Raw genomic sequence first — 16377 nt, forward strand, 5'->3', positions numbered from 1 at the left:
GCACAGATCCTCTGCCTTCCCATTGGAACTTTCTTGAGTTCAAGATTCCCCAACCCCACAACAGCCCCAGGGCAGGATAGCACATGCTCGGGAGAATTCCTCACAGAGCTGAGAGGTTTGACAATCTACAGAAGGTCCCAGGCTGGCTGTGTGACTGTAACAAGTCACACAGCCATCTTAAACCTGTTTCCTTTTCTGCCAGAATGAGGCTAGTTCTTGGCTTGCTTACTTCAGTGTTAAAAAACAAGATGGTTTGTAAAAATGGTTTAAGGAAGTATTGCAAAAGCATAGGGAAGGTCAGAAATGTAGTTCTCAGAGCCTGCTGAAGATTCAGTGCTGGGATCAGAACCGAAGGTCCCTAATCTTTTCTGTAGTTGACTGGCACAGAAGCTGCTTGAGGATCATCCTCCAGCCAGACGTCAACAGGGGAAGAATCTGCTGCTTCTTGCTGGAGGTCTTTCCCTGAAGGTCTCTGCCTCCTTTTGCAACGAAAGGACCCAGATGTTGCAGGCTGGCAGCTCCATTTCAGGTTTCAGTGCAAGTTTATTTCAATTTTATATTTTATTCCAGGCAAGTGCTTATTACATGGATAGTATTCATGTCTCAACACCTAAAGTCTTGGAGCATGAACAGCCACTAGAATACAGTTCAATAGTAAAAATACAATATGTACAAAAGTAGGGTTTTTGTAGTTTTTTTTTTTTTTTCCCACACAGCAGATGTATCCAAACACATAAAAATCTCTACAGTCTGGGGTCACTACAATTTATATTTCAGGAAACGGAGACACAGTGACCGAGTCCTCACTGTAAACAAGGGCCACCTCTCTGGGGTTGGGGGCGGGGCCCTGGGATGGGGGGAGAAGCAGCTGTTCCTGGAGGGAGCGGGGGTTCTGGTGACCCCTCCCGTTCCCTCCAGGCATCCCTGCCCTTCTTTGGCCCCCCAAGGAACCAACCTCCCCCTCTCCCCGAGGTAAAGATTCCCAGCCAGTGAGCCACTCAGAACATCAAAAAGTAAAACACGCATGAGAGGTAAGATGTGTGTGTGCGCGTGCGCGCGCCCCCAGGCTGGAAGGGCTGGGGGGAGGGGCGGGGCGGGCGGTCCCACAGGCGAGGGTAGACGTGGTCCTGACAGCTCTCAGAGGGGGATGCCCAAGGGCGGGGCGGCTGCCCTCTCGGGCGCACAGCATCACAGCATTCACAAACAACAAAACAACAGCAACAACACCCATCGTCACCAATCTGGACAGAGTCATTCGGCACTAGATTCCAGGCCCCCACTACTGGGGGCGGGGAGGGGCACGGGCAGCGGGCGGATGAGGTATCTGTGCGGCCCGAGGGGAGACTGGCTGACACATGTCCTAACTCTGGACCGGCCTCGGGATGCAGGGAGGTGAGCAGAGCTGAGCGGCGCGTCACCGTTTCTCTGACTGCTCCTTGGACGCCAGGCCTGCCCGCTGCTTCCCACTGCCATCGCACCGGGAGGAGGCTCCCCCGACCACCAGGGCGGCGCGGCGGCTGCGGGTGCAGGAGGGCAGCAAGCCTGTGAGGTGGAGGCTTCGCGGGGCTGCACGGAGCTCCCTCTGGGAAGCCTTTCCCTCCCTGCCCTCAGGAGGGACAAGTGAGAAGAAAAGTCCCCTGGAAGGTCTCCAGGACCAGGAAGGAACTGACAGACTGTTCTCAGGCATAGAAATCCATTCAAGGCCTCTGTTGGGGCCCCTCCAGAGGATCCTGGGCCCCAGAGCTGACCTACTACCCCCCTCGCCCGCCTGTCAGTTCAAACTTCACATCCAGGGATACTGTCTTCCTCCCCCTACTCGGGAAGACCATGGGTGAGCATGTCCAGGTGGGGAGCCAAGTGTGCACGGTGTGTAACTGTGCATCTGACACAAGGTCACTTGTAATAAATGCCCACATAGAAAGAAGCCAGTCCGCTGAGGCAGAGGCAGGGAGAGCAGCATCCCACACCCTGCTCCCCTGCCCTTGGGCCAGTTGAGGACAGGCATTTCCTCAGAGGAAGGCAACGGCACACAACAGCCCCCGCCAGGGGGGCACACTCAATAAAGCCCACTGGAGAAAGGGGGACATTCACAGCAGAGAGATGACGCTAGACAGAGCAGTTGGGGCAGAAGCAGCAGCCCTGCATGTCTGGCCTTGCCCCCTCTCCACAGGTCACCAGGGCCTATTTGGGAAAGGGCTGGATTTTAACTTCCTGATTGTCTCAACAGTGTGGCTTCAGGCTCCTGGAACCAGGACCAGAGGCTGGTCTGTGTGTCCCGGGTGACACCCCAAATACCCATCCTTCGGGGGATTGCAGAGCACTGAGCAGAGGCCTGGGAATCAGGGGAATGGGCGCCTTCTGGAAGCCAAAAGCCACGCCCTGGGATGGGAACAGGGGTCCGGAGCAGCTTAGTCCAGACCCCGACTGGGAGGTGGGGGTGGGGGTGAATGATGGGTTCAGCCAAGCCCTTCCTTTCCCACCCCACCCTCAGCCTGCCCTCTAGAGGTCAGGAGCCCAGCAGTAAGGGTTGGGAGGCTTGGAAGCCAGGCAACAGCTTGGGTTTGGTTTACTGTTGGTAGAGAACCACCTGTTTCTGCTGTAAGGAATCACAGTGACTGCAACTGGGCAGGAGAGCCCCAGGCTGGGGCACCCACCTGTCTGGGTAGGACTCCAGACCAGCCACTTCCTAGAACCTGTCACCTGTACTCAGAGCAGGGCCTACAGTGGCCCCTAACTTTCTGGGCCAAGTTGCCTCAATTCAGCACTCCCTCTTCCCCCTCCAGAGGCCTGGGAAAGGACGGCTGAGGCTCAGGAGGGGACTCTCAGCCACATCACCAGAGGAGCAATAGCAGCAGCAGCACAGGAAGGCGGGGGCGGGGGCGGGGGGAGTCGGAGAACAGGATGCCCACATGGAACTGGTTTCAGGGGACAGGATGAGAAGGCAGGACTGGCACCAGGCTGACAGGCAGCATGTCCCCCAGATCATGTCTCACCACTTTATCAAGTCCTTGTGCAGCGGGCGAACCCCTGCCCTGTGCCCAGCTCCCTTGGGATGGCCCCTCCCTCCCCTGGCTCAGTCTCTGCACCCCCTTCCCCTAGGAGGCCTGGGCATGGGGGTGGGTGGGATGGGCCTGGCTGGAATGTGTGGAGCTGGTGGGAGAGTATGGGGACAGGTCCCCCTCCATGCCCCCACTGGGGGTCTCTTGAGTGGCCTCGTCCTCAAGCCAGCTTGAGTGTGCTGACCGGGAAGGAGGGCATGGTGACCATGGTCACAGGGTTGAGCACTGTCTGGCCCACCAGCTGGGGGTGGTGCACCACCTGAGCCCCGACGGCTGGCTTTGCCATAACGGTGGTGGGGGGCCCCAGCCCGGCTGTGCCATTCACTTGCTGGTGCGAGAGGGTGTGGGCGATGTGGCTCACCGCCACGGGCTGGCTCACCGCCACAGGCTGAGGGTACAGGGGAAGCTGGGAGCCAAGGTGGGCTACGTGGTTAAGGGTGGCAGGGTGCACTGTGATGTGGCCAATGGGGGGTGTGGCAGGTGCCAGCTGCACAGCAGGGCTGGGGGCCGAAGGGGCAATGTGGGCTATGTGCTTGCCGCCCGGCCCCTGGAGAACGTGGTTCACAGTCTGGATGACTGAGGCGTGGGTCGTGGCTGTGTGGGCGATGACTGTGGAGCCTCCCCCAGCTGCAGCCACCAAGTGGGCCGGAGCGGGCACCAGCGCCTGGGCAGGGGCAGCTGGTGGGGGGGGAGGGGCTGGCAGAGGTGTCTTCTGTTGTGGCGGAGGTTGCTGCCCAGGGAGGTGGGCAGGAGACAAAGCCACAGGCTGGGAGTGGGGGTGTGGGTGGGAAGGCAGAGGTGCAGGGGCGGTGCTGGGCGGTGGCTTCGGCAGCTCCACGTGGGGGCGATGGCTCAGCTTAGGTAGGCCCAGACCCGCCTGGTCCTCTTCCATATCCTCGTCTATGTTGTCCTCACCCTCTGTGGGGGGACACGAGGACAGGTATAGGTCAGAAGGGTCTGGGGACAAAAGGCTGAAAAAAGAGATGCCCCTGGGGGTCTGGGGATATTATGGGGCTGGGTGGGGGGCATCTTTTCCAGCAGGCAAAGGCCTGGCGAGAAAGCCCAGCAGTTGTGGGGTGGGGCTCACCAGAGGCAGTAGAGGTGGAAGCCTGGTCGTCCTCAGGCTGGCCGGTCTGCCGGAGCACGCGGTCAATCTCTAGCACGTCCATCCACTGGCTCAGCTCGTGTTTGAGCTCTGCCAACCGCTGCTGTGTGGCAATCTTCTCCCGCGCCAGCCGCTCCATCTCATGTTCGTATTCCTTCTCCTTCCTCTTGAGGGACTGGAGAACAAGGGAAGGAAAAGTAGGACACCCTGAGCAGCAACCTCAGGGCCCACAGTTCCTCAAACACCCCCAACAGCCACGCTTGCTTCCAAATCACCTGGTCCACAGGGCAGGTCTGCAGCGACCAGGGGACCCGGGCTGACGGGGGCTGCTGGAGACCATGCCCGCCTCCTGGACCATGGCTCTGCCCACTGAGGCTCAGTGTCCTGGGGAATGTGAGCTCTCCCGACGGTGCCATTGAAAGAAAGCACAGATCCAGGCCAGCGGCTCCCCCTTTTCCACATCGACTGTCTTAAGGGGCTCTGCTATCTGTTGCCCCATCCACCCTCCTGGCAGCACCTCACTCCATTCTGCTGACCACAAAAGGTGTATCAGATTTCTCGGGTGTTGCCCCAGACCTAAACCACCGTTCATGCCGTTGTGTTACTAATGCCACAAGCTACCCTCCTTGGAACCCATTCCCCAAACCGCCCCAAACACCCTCAGCCTTTCTCTCCACCTCATCATTCACCAGTCTCCTTAACTTCAGCGTTCTTCAGGATGACCACAAGCCTTTGTAAACCCCCCATTTCACCTCCTTGACCTGCCTCCACCTGGCCCCCAGCAACTGCTGGCCCTGTACCTCCTCACCCCATCTCCTGGGTTACTGCCTACAGTGCCCACCTGTGACACCTCCCCAGAGTCCTTATTTTCACATGGCCCGCAGCCTCCAGACTCCCCAGGCTGCTGAGCAACCCCAGGCCCTGGAATGTGCTCCTCCTCTAACATGGGGTGCCTGAGTCACAGTGATCAATGAGAAATGGCTCTTTAGGTGCTGGACAGCACCACGACTTGACTGAGGGCCCCTGGAGAGGCTTCTGTCTTTCACCACAGGTTCCAGGTTGCGCCCGCCCCCCAAGAGGCTGATGCCACCCACCTCACTAAGAACACCATGGGGAGTCCTTACATATGGTGCCATCTCTCCCTCAAGTTCTCCAGGGCCACAGACGACCACGGCCCCTTAGGCTGACCCCTCACATAAGGGCTGGATGCCCCACTTCCCAGACTGTGGCACTGCTCCCCTCTCAGAAGGGTCTCCAGTTTCCCTTTGCATGGGGCTTAACAGCCCCTCCGAAGTGCCAGTTCATGTCCTATTTCTCAACTCCCTTCCACCCCCAAAGTCTCACCTGTCCTCCACGACCTCCTGACTCTGACACTACTAAACCAATCTAAGTATCACAGGCCTCCCTACCGCCAGCTTCTCCTCAGCCCAGGTGTGTCATGTCTGCTGGGCCAACCAGATGACACAGATAATCCAGCCCTGCGGTCGCCTGGGTCTCTTACTTGCAATGCTCCTGAGCTCCTGGCTTCTAAGATTTGCTGGTCATAACCCAAGTGCACAGTCCACTGGCTCTTCAAATACCAAACTCACCAGCTGGTCTTAGTTGGCCTCTCCCAACCCTGTGTGTCCAGCTGCCCACTCATGGATCCTCCCATCTCACCACTGTTGGTCTTATCAGCCCATGCTCCAAGACTACACTCTGGCGCACAACGCCTCCACTGTCCTCCCCTACCCCACGCCTTCACCTGCACATCCTCCTGACCTCCACCACACACCTGAGCACTTAATGAAACTCTCAGATTGTACCTAATCAGACAGTGGATCGTATCACAAAATACTTCATGTTTTGTTTTCCACCTCAATGCACACTGAACTGTCCAGCCCTAAGGGAAGTTTTGCAGCAGCTTCTCCTGACTGTTCACCTGCCCCTCTTGGGCATGGCAATGTCTTCAACTCCACACACCAAGCCCAACTTCCCCACACTCCCTCCTACAGCCCCTAACACCTTGCATTTCTGACCTCACTAGAAAGAGAAGCCTCAAACCATTACTGCCTGCGACACAAAAACCAGATACACCCTTGTTCTGGTAGTACTCTAAAATCTGGTAGCTTCAAGCTTCTGTTACCAGTCCCAGGCCATACACACCTCCTCTATCATCTTTGAGATTAATCTGCTTCTCCATATTTCTGCCAGAAACATCCCTCCCCTTACCCACATGCACCTTTCTGGCTTCTCAATCCAAGAGGCCAGTACTAGACATGACATGAGATGATGCCACATCAATGACAGGGCCTGAGGTGAGTCAACCTTCACTCCAACTTGGCTACTGGTGGCGGGAAGTAGTCATCCTGAACTCTGCCTGTTAGCTGGGGAGGTAGACTTCTGGCTCAGGGGCCCAAACCTGCTCTTCTTACCTAGCCCAGTTTTCCAGATGCCTAGGGGCCCCTGGGAAGTTTTCCCAGGATCTAGCCTTAGTCCACCTTGCTTCACTTTAAACCCATTCCTTTTCTAAGACTACCTGGATGTGTGGTTTGGTACCTATCTACTTCTCTCCCTGTCTCTGTCCACTTAACTTTCTTCAAGTCCGTTACCACCCCTAAGCCACTTTGGGTTAGCTGGGGGCTGCAGCCTCCCCACAGCCTCCTGCCTCAGACGCAGCTGAAGCCCCCAGCCTACACACCCACACTGTCTCTGCAGCACTCCCTTTTGACTCCCCATCTACTGTCCTGCAGCACCCCCATCATCTCTTTATGACAACCATTCCAACCATCTTTAACTCCCAAAAACTGCACCCTGTTCTCTCCTGCTGGAGGAACTCTGGCCTCTGTTGCACTGCCTGCCCTCTACTTTGCCTAGGTCTCCCTGAGTCCTTCAGGTCTGAACTCAAATGCTCCGACCTCAGGTACTTCCATTAACTCCCCAGAACAAATCCTGCATTCTCTGTGCCCATTATGCCTTCATGACAATCCTCTGCTTGATTTGTTTATAATCTGCCCAAAAACCAAAACTATGAGGACAGAGACCCACACTTTTATTTTCAAACTCAGACATCATGCAAGCAAGACTCCCCTGTCTGTGTTTATGAACAGGAACCTTCTCATTTCTCAGTAAGTGCTTAGTTAATATTTATAGAGGACCAATACTAACATTCCATAATGAAGATACTACACCTCCCATTTAGCATAACTGAAATACAGGACAGGAAACTGACATCCACAGAAATGTCACAGCATTAGGACAGAGACTTACTACCAGGCCCTATCACTGAAAGACAAGTAACTTACACTAAAGCCCAAATTCTGAAAAAATATGCCAGAATTAACCCTCCCAAGACGCTCCTGAACCCACGGCCAGGCCTCGGCCTCTCCCCCTCCCCCTCCCGGGCCTTGCCGGACGCAGGCGACGCCCCGCCCCTCTATGGGCACGCGCGCACCCACGCGGACCCGGCTTTGCTGCGTCACTCCCCACGGGCCGCACCCTCCCTCCGAGCGCTCGGAGCCCCGCCTCCCGCCTAGTTCCACCAATCGCCGTTTCCAAGCCCGCCCCTCCCGGGTGCTGGGAAGCGCGCCAGCCCCGCCCCCTCTGCCGGAGGGCGGGCGGAAGGGCGAGCGTTTCCAGGAGGCCGCCGGCTGGGAGCAGTCGCAAAGCAGTGCCCCCGCCCTTCGGCAAGTCAGGCAGCGGTTACCTCAGGGCTGTGACCCCGCAGTCTAGGCCGGGGGAGGGGTGGCGCCCGCTGCTGGCTCACGGCCCCAGCCCCCAAGCTTCTCGAACGCGCAGACGGGGAGACCCGAGGCTCCTCCGCCCCCGCCCTGCGCGGGCTGGGAGCCCTAGGCCCCTCCCACTCCCCCAACGGCTCCCTTCCGACTTCGTCTCCGCTGCAGCCGAGCGTGGCGGCCCGCCCCACCCCCACAGCCTCCTTCCCGGCAAGCGGAACCTTCGGCCGGTTTCCAGGGAAACCGAAACTCGGGCCGTCATGGCAACAGTCTTATCTGGCGGGCGCCCCCCCGCCCCCCACGGTACTGCAGAGGAGAGCCGGTGCCCAAAGGGAAGGGACACACGGGCCCTCTGGAAAGACGGAAGGAGAGCGTAGTATTTAAAGGTTCGGTGTCACGGGGTCTATTTGTCACCCAGTCAGACCGCCGTATTTCCCCAACTCCCAGGTTTAACAGGTCGTGGCATCTAAATGAACTGGAGAGATCTTAATCCTCCTGAGGTTAAAGTGGGGGGCTTCAACGGCCGGGTGGAAAGAGCCACGCCCAGGAGACCCCACCCACCCACGAACCTGGGGCCGATCCCGTTCCGCCCCGGCACTGCGGGGCGGAGTTCAGGCGCCGGGCTGCTCGATGCCCTTTTCACCCGCGGTGCACTGACAGCGACAGGCGGTACAACAGGGACAGGCATCGTGTTTGACACAGAGCTGCCGGGCCCAGCCGTTGGCAGGGATCCTTGGGGCGGCCCGGCGGGGGAGGGGAGCAGAGAGGAGCACCGCCACCGCCCTCCTTGCGCACGCGTCCTCCCGCCCCCTCCCGGGCGGGGAGCCCCGCTGACGTCAGCCGGCCATGTGCTCAGCGCCCGCGTGGAGGCGGGCGGGGCCGCGGCAAGGGGCGGAGGGCGGCGGGACTGGAGAGGAAGCTGGCGCTGCGCTGCGGCCGGTGCCGCCGCCACCACCTCCTCTGGGCTAGGCCTCCCTCCCCCGTACCTGGATGTACCGCAGCGCGGTCCGCAGCACGCTCAGATTCGATGTCTTCTTGTCGTCCACGTTGGGGATATTGCGCTTCAGGGTCTCAAAGCATTCCTTCAGATGGGCCCTCCTGAGGAGAGGAGGTCGAGCATCCCCAGTCAGCCAGCGCCAGGGGGACGGATGGGGGCGCGGTGGGGGAGGGGCGGGAAGGTACAAGGAGAGCTTGGGGGACCAAGGGTAGAACCAGATCACACGCACGCGCGCACACACCTGTTTTTCTCCAATTTGTTGTGGACTTCTCTGGTTCCGATCCTGCAACCCAGACAGACAAGAGACTCAGGGACGAGGGAATTAGCCGATTAGCTGGCTTCCCTGCCTCCTGCCCCCACCCCCAAATGCCACAGGCTTTTTGTTTCCAACTTTATCTCTATAAAAGTAGCAAGGGGAGATGTTCACCCCGGGCCCTGGTACACTCAGCCTCTGAAGGGACATGTATGCTCATAATTTACAAGCTCTTTAACCCTCCAACCCATCTCTTCACCTCTGAGACAGAAGAGCTCCCAGGACTCAAAGAAATAGCCAGTAGACTACAGCCCTCTCAACCAAGAGGCCCATAAGGGAACACTCCAAAGACCTACAAATACTAACAGCCCCAACCCGGGAGGGGATTAAAGAACACAGAAGCCTGAGAACAGAGGGCAATTGCCATTCCCCACTCCCCCCGTGGGGATGGGCATGCACAGTGAGAATGTGTCCAAAGGAGGGTGCGTTTGTGTTGGAGAGGCAGGGAGGGCATGTTCCAAAGGGCTAGTTTGGAAGAATACTTTCTCTTGCACACACAGTCCCCACCACCGCCCCGCGCCGGCGGCGGGGGTGGAGGAGCAGTTCTCTCCATCCCACCAGCCTCAATTCTGCCACACCTCACTCACCCCCCAGGCCTCTTCTTCTGTTCACTGGATTTGACTTCTTCAGCTGATGCCAACTTCAGAGTCCCAAGAGAGGGTGGGGGTGGCTGCTGGGGGGCCAGCTGGGGCTGGACTCCAGGGTGTGGTGCTATGGTCAGGATGGGTGTAGGGAGGGGCTGCAAAGGCTTGGGGCTGCCGGTGGGCTTGGAGTCTGGCAGTAGGGGAGTAGGGGTGGGCACCTGTGGCCTGGTAGGCAGGGGAGCAGACTCCTTAATGCTTAGTCCAGCGGTGCTAACCAGGGCTGGCTGGCGAGGTGCCAGGGACAGAGGCTGGGCTGCAGGGGGCAGTGGTGGGGGTGGGGGCAGAGGCTGAGGGGAGTTGGTCACTACTGGAATAGGAATGACAGTCAGTGGGGTGGGGGTGGCAAGTGACGGTGGGGGTGCTGGTGGGGGCGCTGGTGGCGACAGAGGCAGGGGTGGTGCCTCGATGCGGGGTTCCTCCACAGGCAGAGCATGGGCCAGCCTGGCCAGACTGCTGGCCTTCTTCTGTTCCTGCTCCCGCTCCAAGCGAAGCCGCTCCTGCTCCTCTACGCGGAGAGAACACAAGGGATGTCTCAGCAGGGCCAACAGCCCTGGGCCCCAGCTTCACCTGTTTTCTTGACCATAACCCATCGTCTTACTTTATCCCAGTCAGGGCTCAGTGACACCTCTGCTCAGATTGAGATGCCACAAATACCCATCCACACCCAGCTAGGCTGTGGCTAAGTGCTGGGAGCACAGCAGTGAACAAATGAAAGAAATGGCCTTTAGTGAGCACAAAGCATGAAGGGTGGGGGAGAGGGACAAGTAAAGGGATAATGGTCCAGGCTAGGAGAGAACACAGGCCTTGGTGGCGTGGGAGCTGTCAGAGAGGATGCTGGAGGCCTATTCACCTGAAGGTTAAAGGGTTAGGCAGCTGATAGGCAAGGGTCAGGGGCAAAAGGGTGATAGATGAGGTGGGCAGAGGCCAGTCCATGAAGGACAGATGATAGCTTCTGGGCGAGACCTTCAACAATATTTACCAAGTACCTTCCGGAAGGCAGGCAGTACCTTCATTTCATAGACTGAGGTAAATTAGCTCAGAGAGGCAAAATGATTTGTTGAGGGTCACACAGCCAGCCACAGGTAAACTGGGTAGACCCAGCCTTACCTCTTTGACACAGGATGGATGCCTGGTACTTACTATACCAACATGTGCACACTAGAGGTCCACACACACACACCTGGCCCCTCACAAGAGCCCCCCACCACAGGTAGGGCAAGGACATGACCTACAGCTCACACATGAGGAAAGTAGGCCCACAACCCAGGACTCCTGGGCTCTTTTCCTCAGAGACCACACAAAACACACGTGGTCCTTCTCTGCCCTTTGTCATGCCAGGACTCATTTCTCCTAAGTCACCTGCCCCTCCCCTCCAGCAGCACAAACTAGAAAGGTACAAGGCAGGCAGAGAGGAGGGCCCTATTTTTTAATAGAGGCTGAGCAAGGCAATGAGCTCGGGCAACCTTGTACCATCGGTTCAGCAATTCTGCTGAAAGCAAGCCCTGCAGGAAAGAGAACAGCCCCTCCTGCTCCAGAGACCCCACTCTACTGCCACCCTGCCCAATTTGGGAGCCCCACCATTCTGCTTCCCTGACTACAGGGCTGGGCCAGGGAGCAGGCTGGTCAACTTGCCCTCCCTCCTGCCCTGGATTCACCACACTGCTGACTAACCCAGCTGACAGCATGGACACACCCCAAACAGGCCACCCCACAAGGTGTGGGGCTGAGGGTGAGGTTGGCTAAGTACCCCCCTCAGCAGGAGGGCATCAACCCCCTTGACTCTCTCCGGCCCAGGGGCCCAAGACAACCCGGCTCAGGGCCCTTTGGCCAATCAACAGCTTGAGGGAGCTCCTCCCTCCTGCAGAGAGGAGGCAAAGGAGGAAGTAGAGGGGGACGTGGGGATGGGCTCCGAGAGGGGAAGCACTCAGTGGTTTCCCAGCAGCCAGAGCTCAGGGGCTGGACAGGTCAGCACGGGCCTCTTCCCCTCTTCCGTATCTCTCCTGCCCTTCAGGGAGGGGAGCTGCCAGGCCAGAGCTGGCCTGCTCCAATGAGGGGAGGCCTTGCTCTCCCAGGCCTTTCCAGCCAGTACTGACTTATTGTTACAGCCCCAAAGTGAACCAGCTCTCCACTCCAGCTTCCCACAGATCACACTGGGAAAGAAATCTGCCCAGTTCCAGCTATGAAGCCCTTCTCAGGCCCAGCCTTGCACATTCCTTATCTGCTTCCTTTCCCCCTTCATAACCTTTTACCCTCCTCATCCTCAAGATAAGGCCCTGGAAATCAAAGCCCAACACAGTCCCCGCCACTATTCCTTTGAGCCAGGACTCAAACTTTCATTGGCCTTGGGGCAAGTGTTCCACTCTCCCATAAGCAAGGGGAAGAGACAGGACCCCAACCTCCCAGGACTGGTGCCCTCGGAACTCAGATTGAAGACACACCTCACATTCCCCATATTTTAAAGCAACGCCAAAGCTCATCCAGGAGATGGCAACCTCCTCACCTATCCTCTCTCTCCCAGAGCCAGGCAGGTACCAGAGCTTCACAGGTGCCAGAAAGGACCCAGATAAAAGGCCAAAGCCTAGCACACCTGCATCAGCATGAAAAAGCTTAACGGGTGGTGAAGAACAGGGATGGCCCCAGACACCCAGTCCACCAAAGCTCCTTGCCAGCTCTGACTCAATCCCAGCCCAGCCTGCTCCCCTCTCCCAGTGCGCTGCAGAGGGGAAGACAAAGCGGGGGAAGCAGCCTGGCAGTCCCTCAGGAGCATACGGGTTTAGGCTCTTTAAAATAACGGTCTGCTGCACCCATGGGTGCACTCCCTTCTCACTCCCAGTTATGCACATACTCGGGTACCTTCCCTGGGCTCTGCCCCCCCACCCCGTGTAATTTCGCATGACCCCTCTGGGGTGATCTCGGGACCCGGGTGGAGAGAACTGGGGACTGTGCCCCCTTTAGCCATCCCCGATCGCTGTGGCCCAGGGGCTCAGCAGGCACAGGGTTGGCGCCTGAGGCACCCACACCTGGCGGCCGCAAATGTTCAGCGCCCTTCTCCCCTTCTGCATGCCAACAGGGAGCCTGGTACATGAGGCAGCCCAGGGTGCGACTTGGGTCAGAAGCCTGTGGACACTTGGCCAGCTCCCTCTGATCAAGGTAGAAGAGGGTCCCAATGGAATCACCTCCATAAATGCTGGAAATGACCACATACCCCTGCTGACCACCAGGAGGATGGCCTTGCCCTTCCCTCTCTGTGCACGCGCTCACTCTCTCTCTCTCTGGCACAGGCATCCTCAGGTTCGTCCTGTGAGCACACTGACTGCTCTAGGTGAAAGGGGAGCAGGCATAAGGGGCTCCCTGTCCAGAGCCGCTCATCAGGTACATAACCCGGGACAGTTCTGGTCAGCAAGTCCCCATTCTTCCCATCCCCAGTAGGACAGACCCTCAAGGAGGGGGCGGGGGGGAGGATTCTGGAGATTAAATTGCCATGGCAAGCTCTAAGCATCTGTACTTGGGTTTTTGGTGTAGACTTGGCTTTTCAGCATTCGTCTATCCCCTAAGAACCCTGCCCTACCAACAAGCTGTGACAGGCCTCAACTCAGCTCCCTGCCCCCAGTTCTCGTCAACTAGGGGAGCGGGCAGGGCTCTGCAACTTCTTAGGAGAGAACCATTCTCAGGTTCCTTCACAGTGTTGCACATATCATCCCTGTCTTTCTTACTGGTCAGCTGTGAACTTATTTGGGAAAAAGGCAGACAGATAACAGTGGGGGGTCTTCTCCTTTTCCCCATATGGCCAACTAGACTGCAGGTAAAGTGAGGGTGAAGTATTTCCTTACGACAAGACTGGGGACAATCTTGTTCACCTCTAGCACACTGCTTGGTACACAATGGGGACACAGTAGGTATTCCTGAATTGCATTGTGTTGATGATGGCAGCAGGTGACTCAGTCTCTCCAAATCTTGTGCACACTCCTCCCCCTGCTGCTGGGCACGCAGGAGTTCTTGGTCACTACCAGCACTACCCACCTCCAGACCCAGCCCTTGGCCCCAAAGACAAGGGGGAGGGGCGGCGTGCTGAGGTTTCAGCCTATCAATTTAAAAAAACTCAAGCATCTTGATCTCACATATTTCGAGTGACTCCTGACCTTGAGCGGCCAGCCGATCCAACTAGGTCAGCGGAGCGCCGCTCCCCTGCCCTTGGCCTGCTGTTACTCCCCCCACCAGGCCGCAGCGGCTGCAGGCCCGCGCGCGCGCGCGCGCATCCGCGCACGCACGCACACATAACACACACTACTACCTCCTGCATGACTCATCATTGAAGCAACAATAGGCAGAAAGAAAGGAAAGGAGGGCGAAGCGAAATCACCACAACCAACCTGGCTGAAGGGTTGGGAGGGGGAGGTTTGGAGAGGGCAGGAGTCCTCTGGATACTGCGCGCGCGCGCGCACACACACACACACACACACACACACACACGCCATGGCTGAGGCCCTGGCAGCAGTCTGGGAAACGGAGGTCTTTACCCTAGTCCCTGTTTCTACAGCACCCTGAAGCTGGGGACAATTAACAAGGGCGTGTGGGGATAAGAAGCATCCGAAATCTTCGTCTCAACCCTGTCAAGGGAGGTCCTAAGTTTGCCCCTTCTTAGCAAGGCTCATTCCACAATGTGGTCGGGGATTTTGCCAGGAGGTCCTGGTGAGAACGTTTTGGGGTCAGTGGGAATGTGCGAGCTCTAAATATCCTGTTGCACTGCAATTCTGAGGATTTCCCTCTCCCCATGATCAAAAACAGGAGATTGGGGCGAGAACCGACAGGTGAGCTCGGCTTCTCCTTCACAGGGCAAAGGCTCTCCCGGAAAGATGCCCAGCGCCCAAACCCAGAGCCCAGCCGGGAGCCAGGACCCTGGCCAGCCCCGCCCAGGCCCCGCCTCCGGCTGAGCGCGAGGCTGCGAGAAGGGGCTGGGCCCAGCAGCCGTCCCTAGCGGGAGTGTCCCCCGTGCACGTGGTCGGGGGCGGGGCTCGTCCACGTCACCACCCGGTGTAACCAACGGGCTTGGTACGCAGTCACACGCAACATTCCAGCCGAGAGCGGGTATGGAACGCTAAGACACGCCACATTCCACATCGGCTAAAGTGGGGCGCAGAAAGGGGGGAACCGGGGGCTACCCCCAGCGACCTGCAGGTCGTTTCTCAAACACCCAATCAGCCCGTTCTCACCCAAACCCCTGACGCGCGACCTAGCCCAAGCTCTGGGAGGCGGGGTCAGGAGGGGCTGGCCAGGATCATAAGACACGCGATGTCATTTCATTCTGCAAAGGCCGCCTCCGCCCCAAGCGGCGCGTAGATCTGCCGGGAGCGCCCCCCACACCCTCCTCATAGGGCCAGGGAAGCCGGGGAGTTGCTTCGCGTAGAGTAATTCCTACCCCCCCACTCCGTTACACACACGCCCACTCGTGTGCACTCTACACTCGCCCGTGTACACATCCGTTCATCCGCTCTCCTCGAGGCTCCCATCACACATCCCCCGTGCACACACGCACGCACACGCGGGTCTGCCACCCCTACGCAACACCATTGCTCACCCCACCCCGCCCCACCCCTGGCTCACACATCTTCAGAGCTACCGAGGGCGCCGCTGACCCACGCGAAAGGAGCCCCCAAGAAAGGTGCACAAGGGGTGGCAGGCGCTGCGGTGGCGCTCACAGAAGCCGGGTCCCTCGCTGCATGTTAATGAAGTCATTAATTTCACTGCCCACAACACTCCTCCCTCCCACGGCGGCGGCTCTTGCGCCAAGCCCTGCGCTGCCCGTCCTCGCGGGTCGCCGGCGGGGGGCGTCTAGCTGCGGTTTTGGCGTGGGTTCGGGGACTGGGGTCGCTCGCCTCCCCTTTCCCGGTGCCCCAGGGGCCCAGCCCGGCCGCTCACCACGTGCTCTCTGTTGTTGCTGCGCTTGCCATTCCAGGAAGCGGGCCGCCTCCAGTAGCGTCTCTATGCTCATCGCGCCGAGAGCTGCCGGGGGCGCGCCGGGGCCGAGACTGCGGCCCGCGAGCCAGGCACAGGACAGGCTGGCGGGCAGGCAGGAGGGAGGGATCACCTCCGGGGGGCGACAGGGCTGGGCGGCGCAGCGCACTCCGCAGGGAAGCACGGGGGAGCACCGGGGGAAAAAAATCAATGTCTCCCAAAATTTTGCAAAATATAATTTGCAAATTTAAAATAATTTGATGCAAAAGAAAAAAGGCGGCACTGCCTCCCCTTCTTCCCTCCCTCTCTTCTTTCCTTCTAATGCCTCCCGCCCCGCGGCCCCCAGGAGTCCCGCCGACAAGAAAAGGCTTTGCAACAAGATGGCGAGGAGGCACCGACACACACAACAAGGGAAGGAGCCGCGCTGCCCCCGGCCGCCGCCCCCGCTACTACACCGGGGCCGCAGCCAAAGCCCGGACCGGAGCCCCCACCCGCAGGGCCGCGGCGTCTCACGGAAGAAGGGGCGGGGTCGCGAGCGACCTATCCCCGCCCACTACATACACGGCGCGAGCACACGTGGTCTGGGTGGCAATC

At 58.7% G+C, this 16377-nt stretch overlaps 1 protein-coding gene across 1 annotated transcript; it reads right to left on the minus strand.

The window, feature by feature from the left end:
* Positions 1-3137: 3137 nt before the first annotated feature.
* On the minus strand, positions 3138-16006 carry MNT (MAX network transcriptional repressor). The gene is made up of 6 exons (XM_054572985.1): positions 15748-16006; positions 9775-10336; positions 9116-9157; positions 8864-8975; positions 4147-4339; positions 3138-3977 (listed from the first exon to the last, which is right to left on the minus strand). Exons 1-6 carry the CDS (start codon positions 15818-15820, stop codon positions 3220-3222), a joined length of 1740 nt encoding a protein of 579 aa, XP_054428960.1. The 5' UTR covers positions 15821-16006; the 3' UTR covers positions 3138-3219.
* Positions 16007-16377: the final 371 nt, after the last annotated feature.

Source organism: Pteronotus mesoamericanus, unplaced genomic scaffold, assembly GCF_021234165.1.
Source record: "Pteronotus mesoamericanus isolate MK-2021 breed Mesoamerican mustached bat unplaced genomic scaffold, CSHL_Meso_final contig_246, whole genome shotgun sequence".
NCBI classification, from domain to species: Eukaryota; Metazoa; Chordata; class Mammalia; order Chiroptera; family Mormoopidae; genus Pteronotus; species Pteronotus mesoamericanus.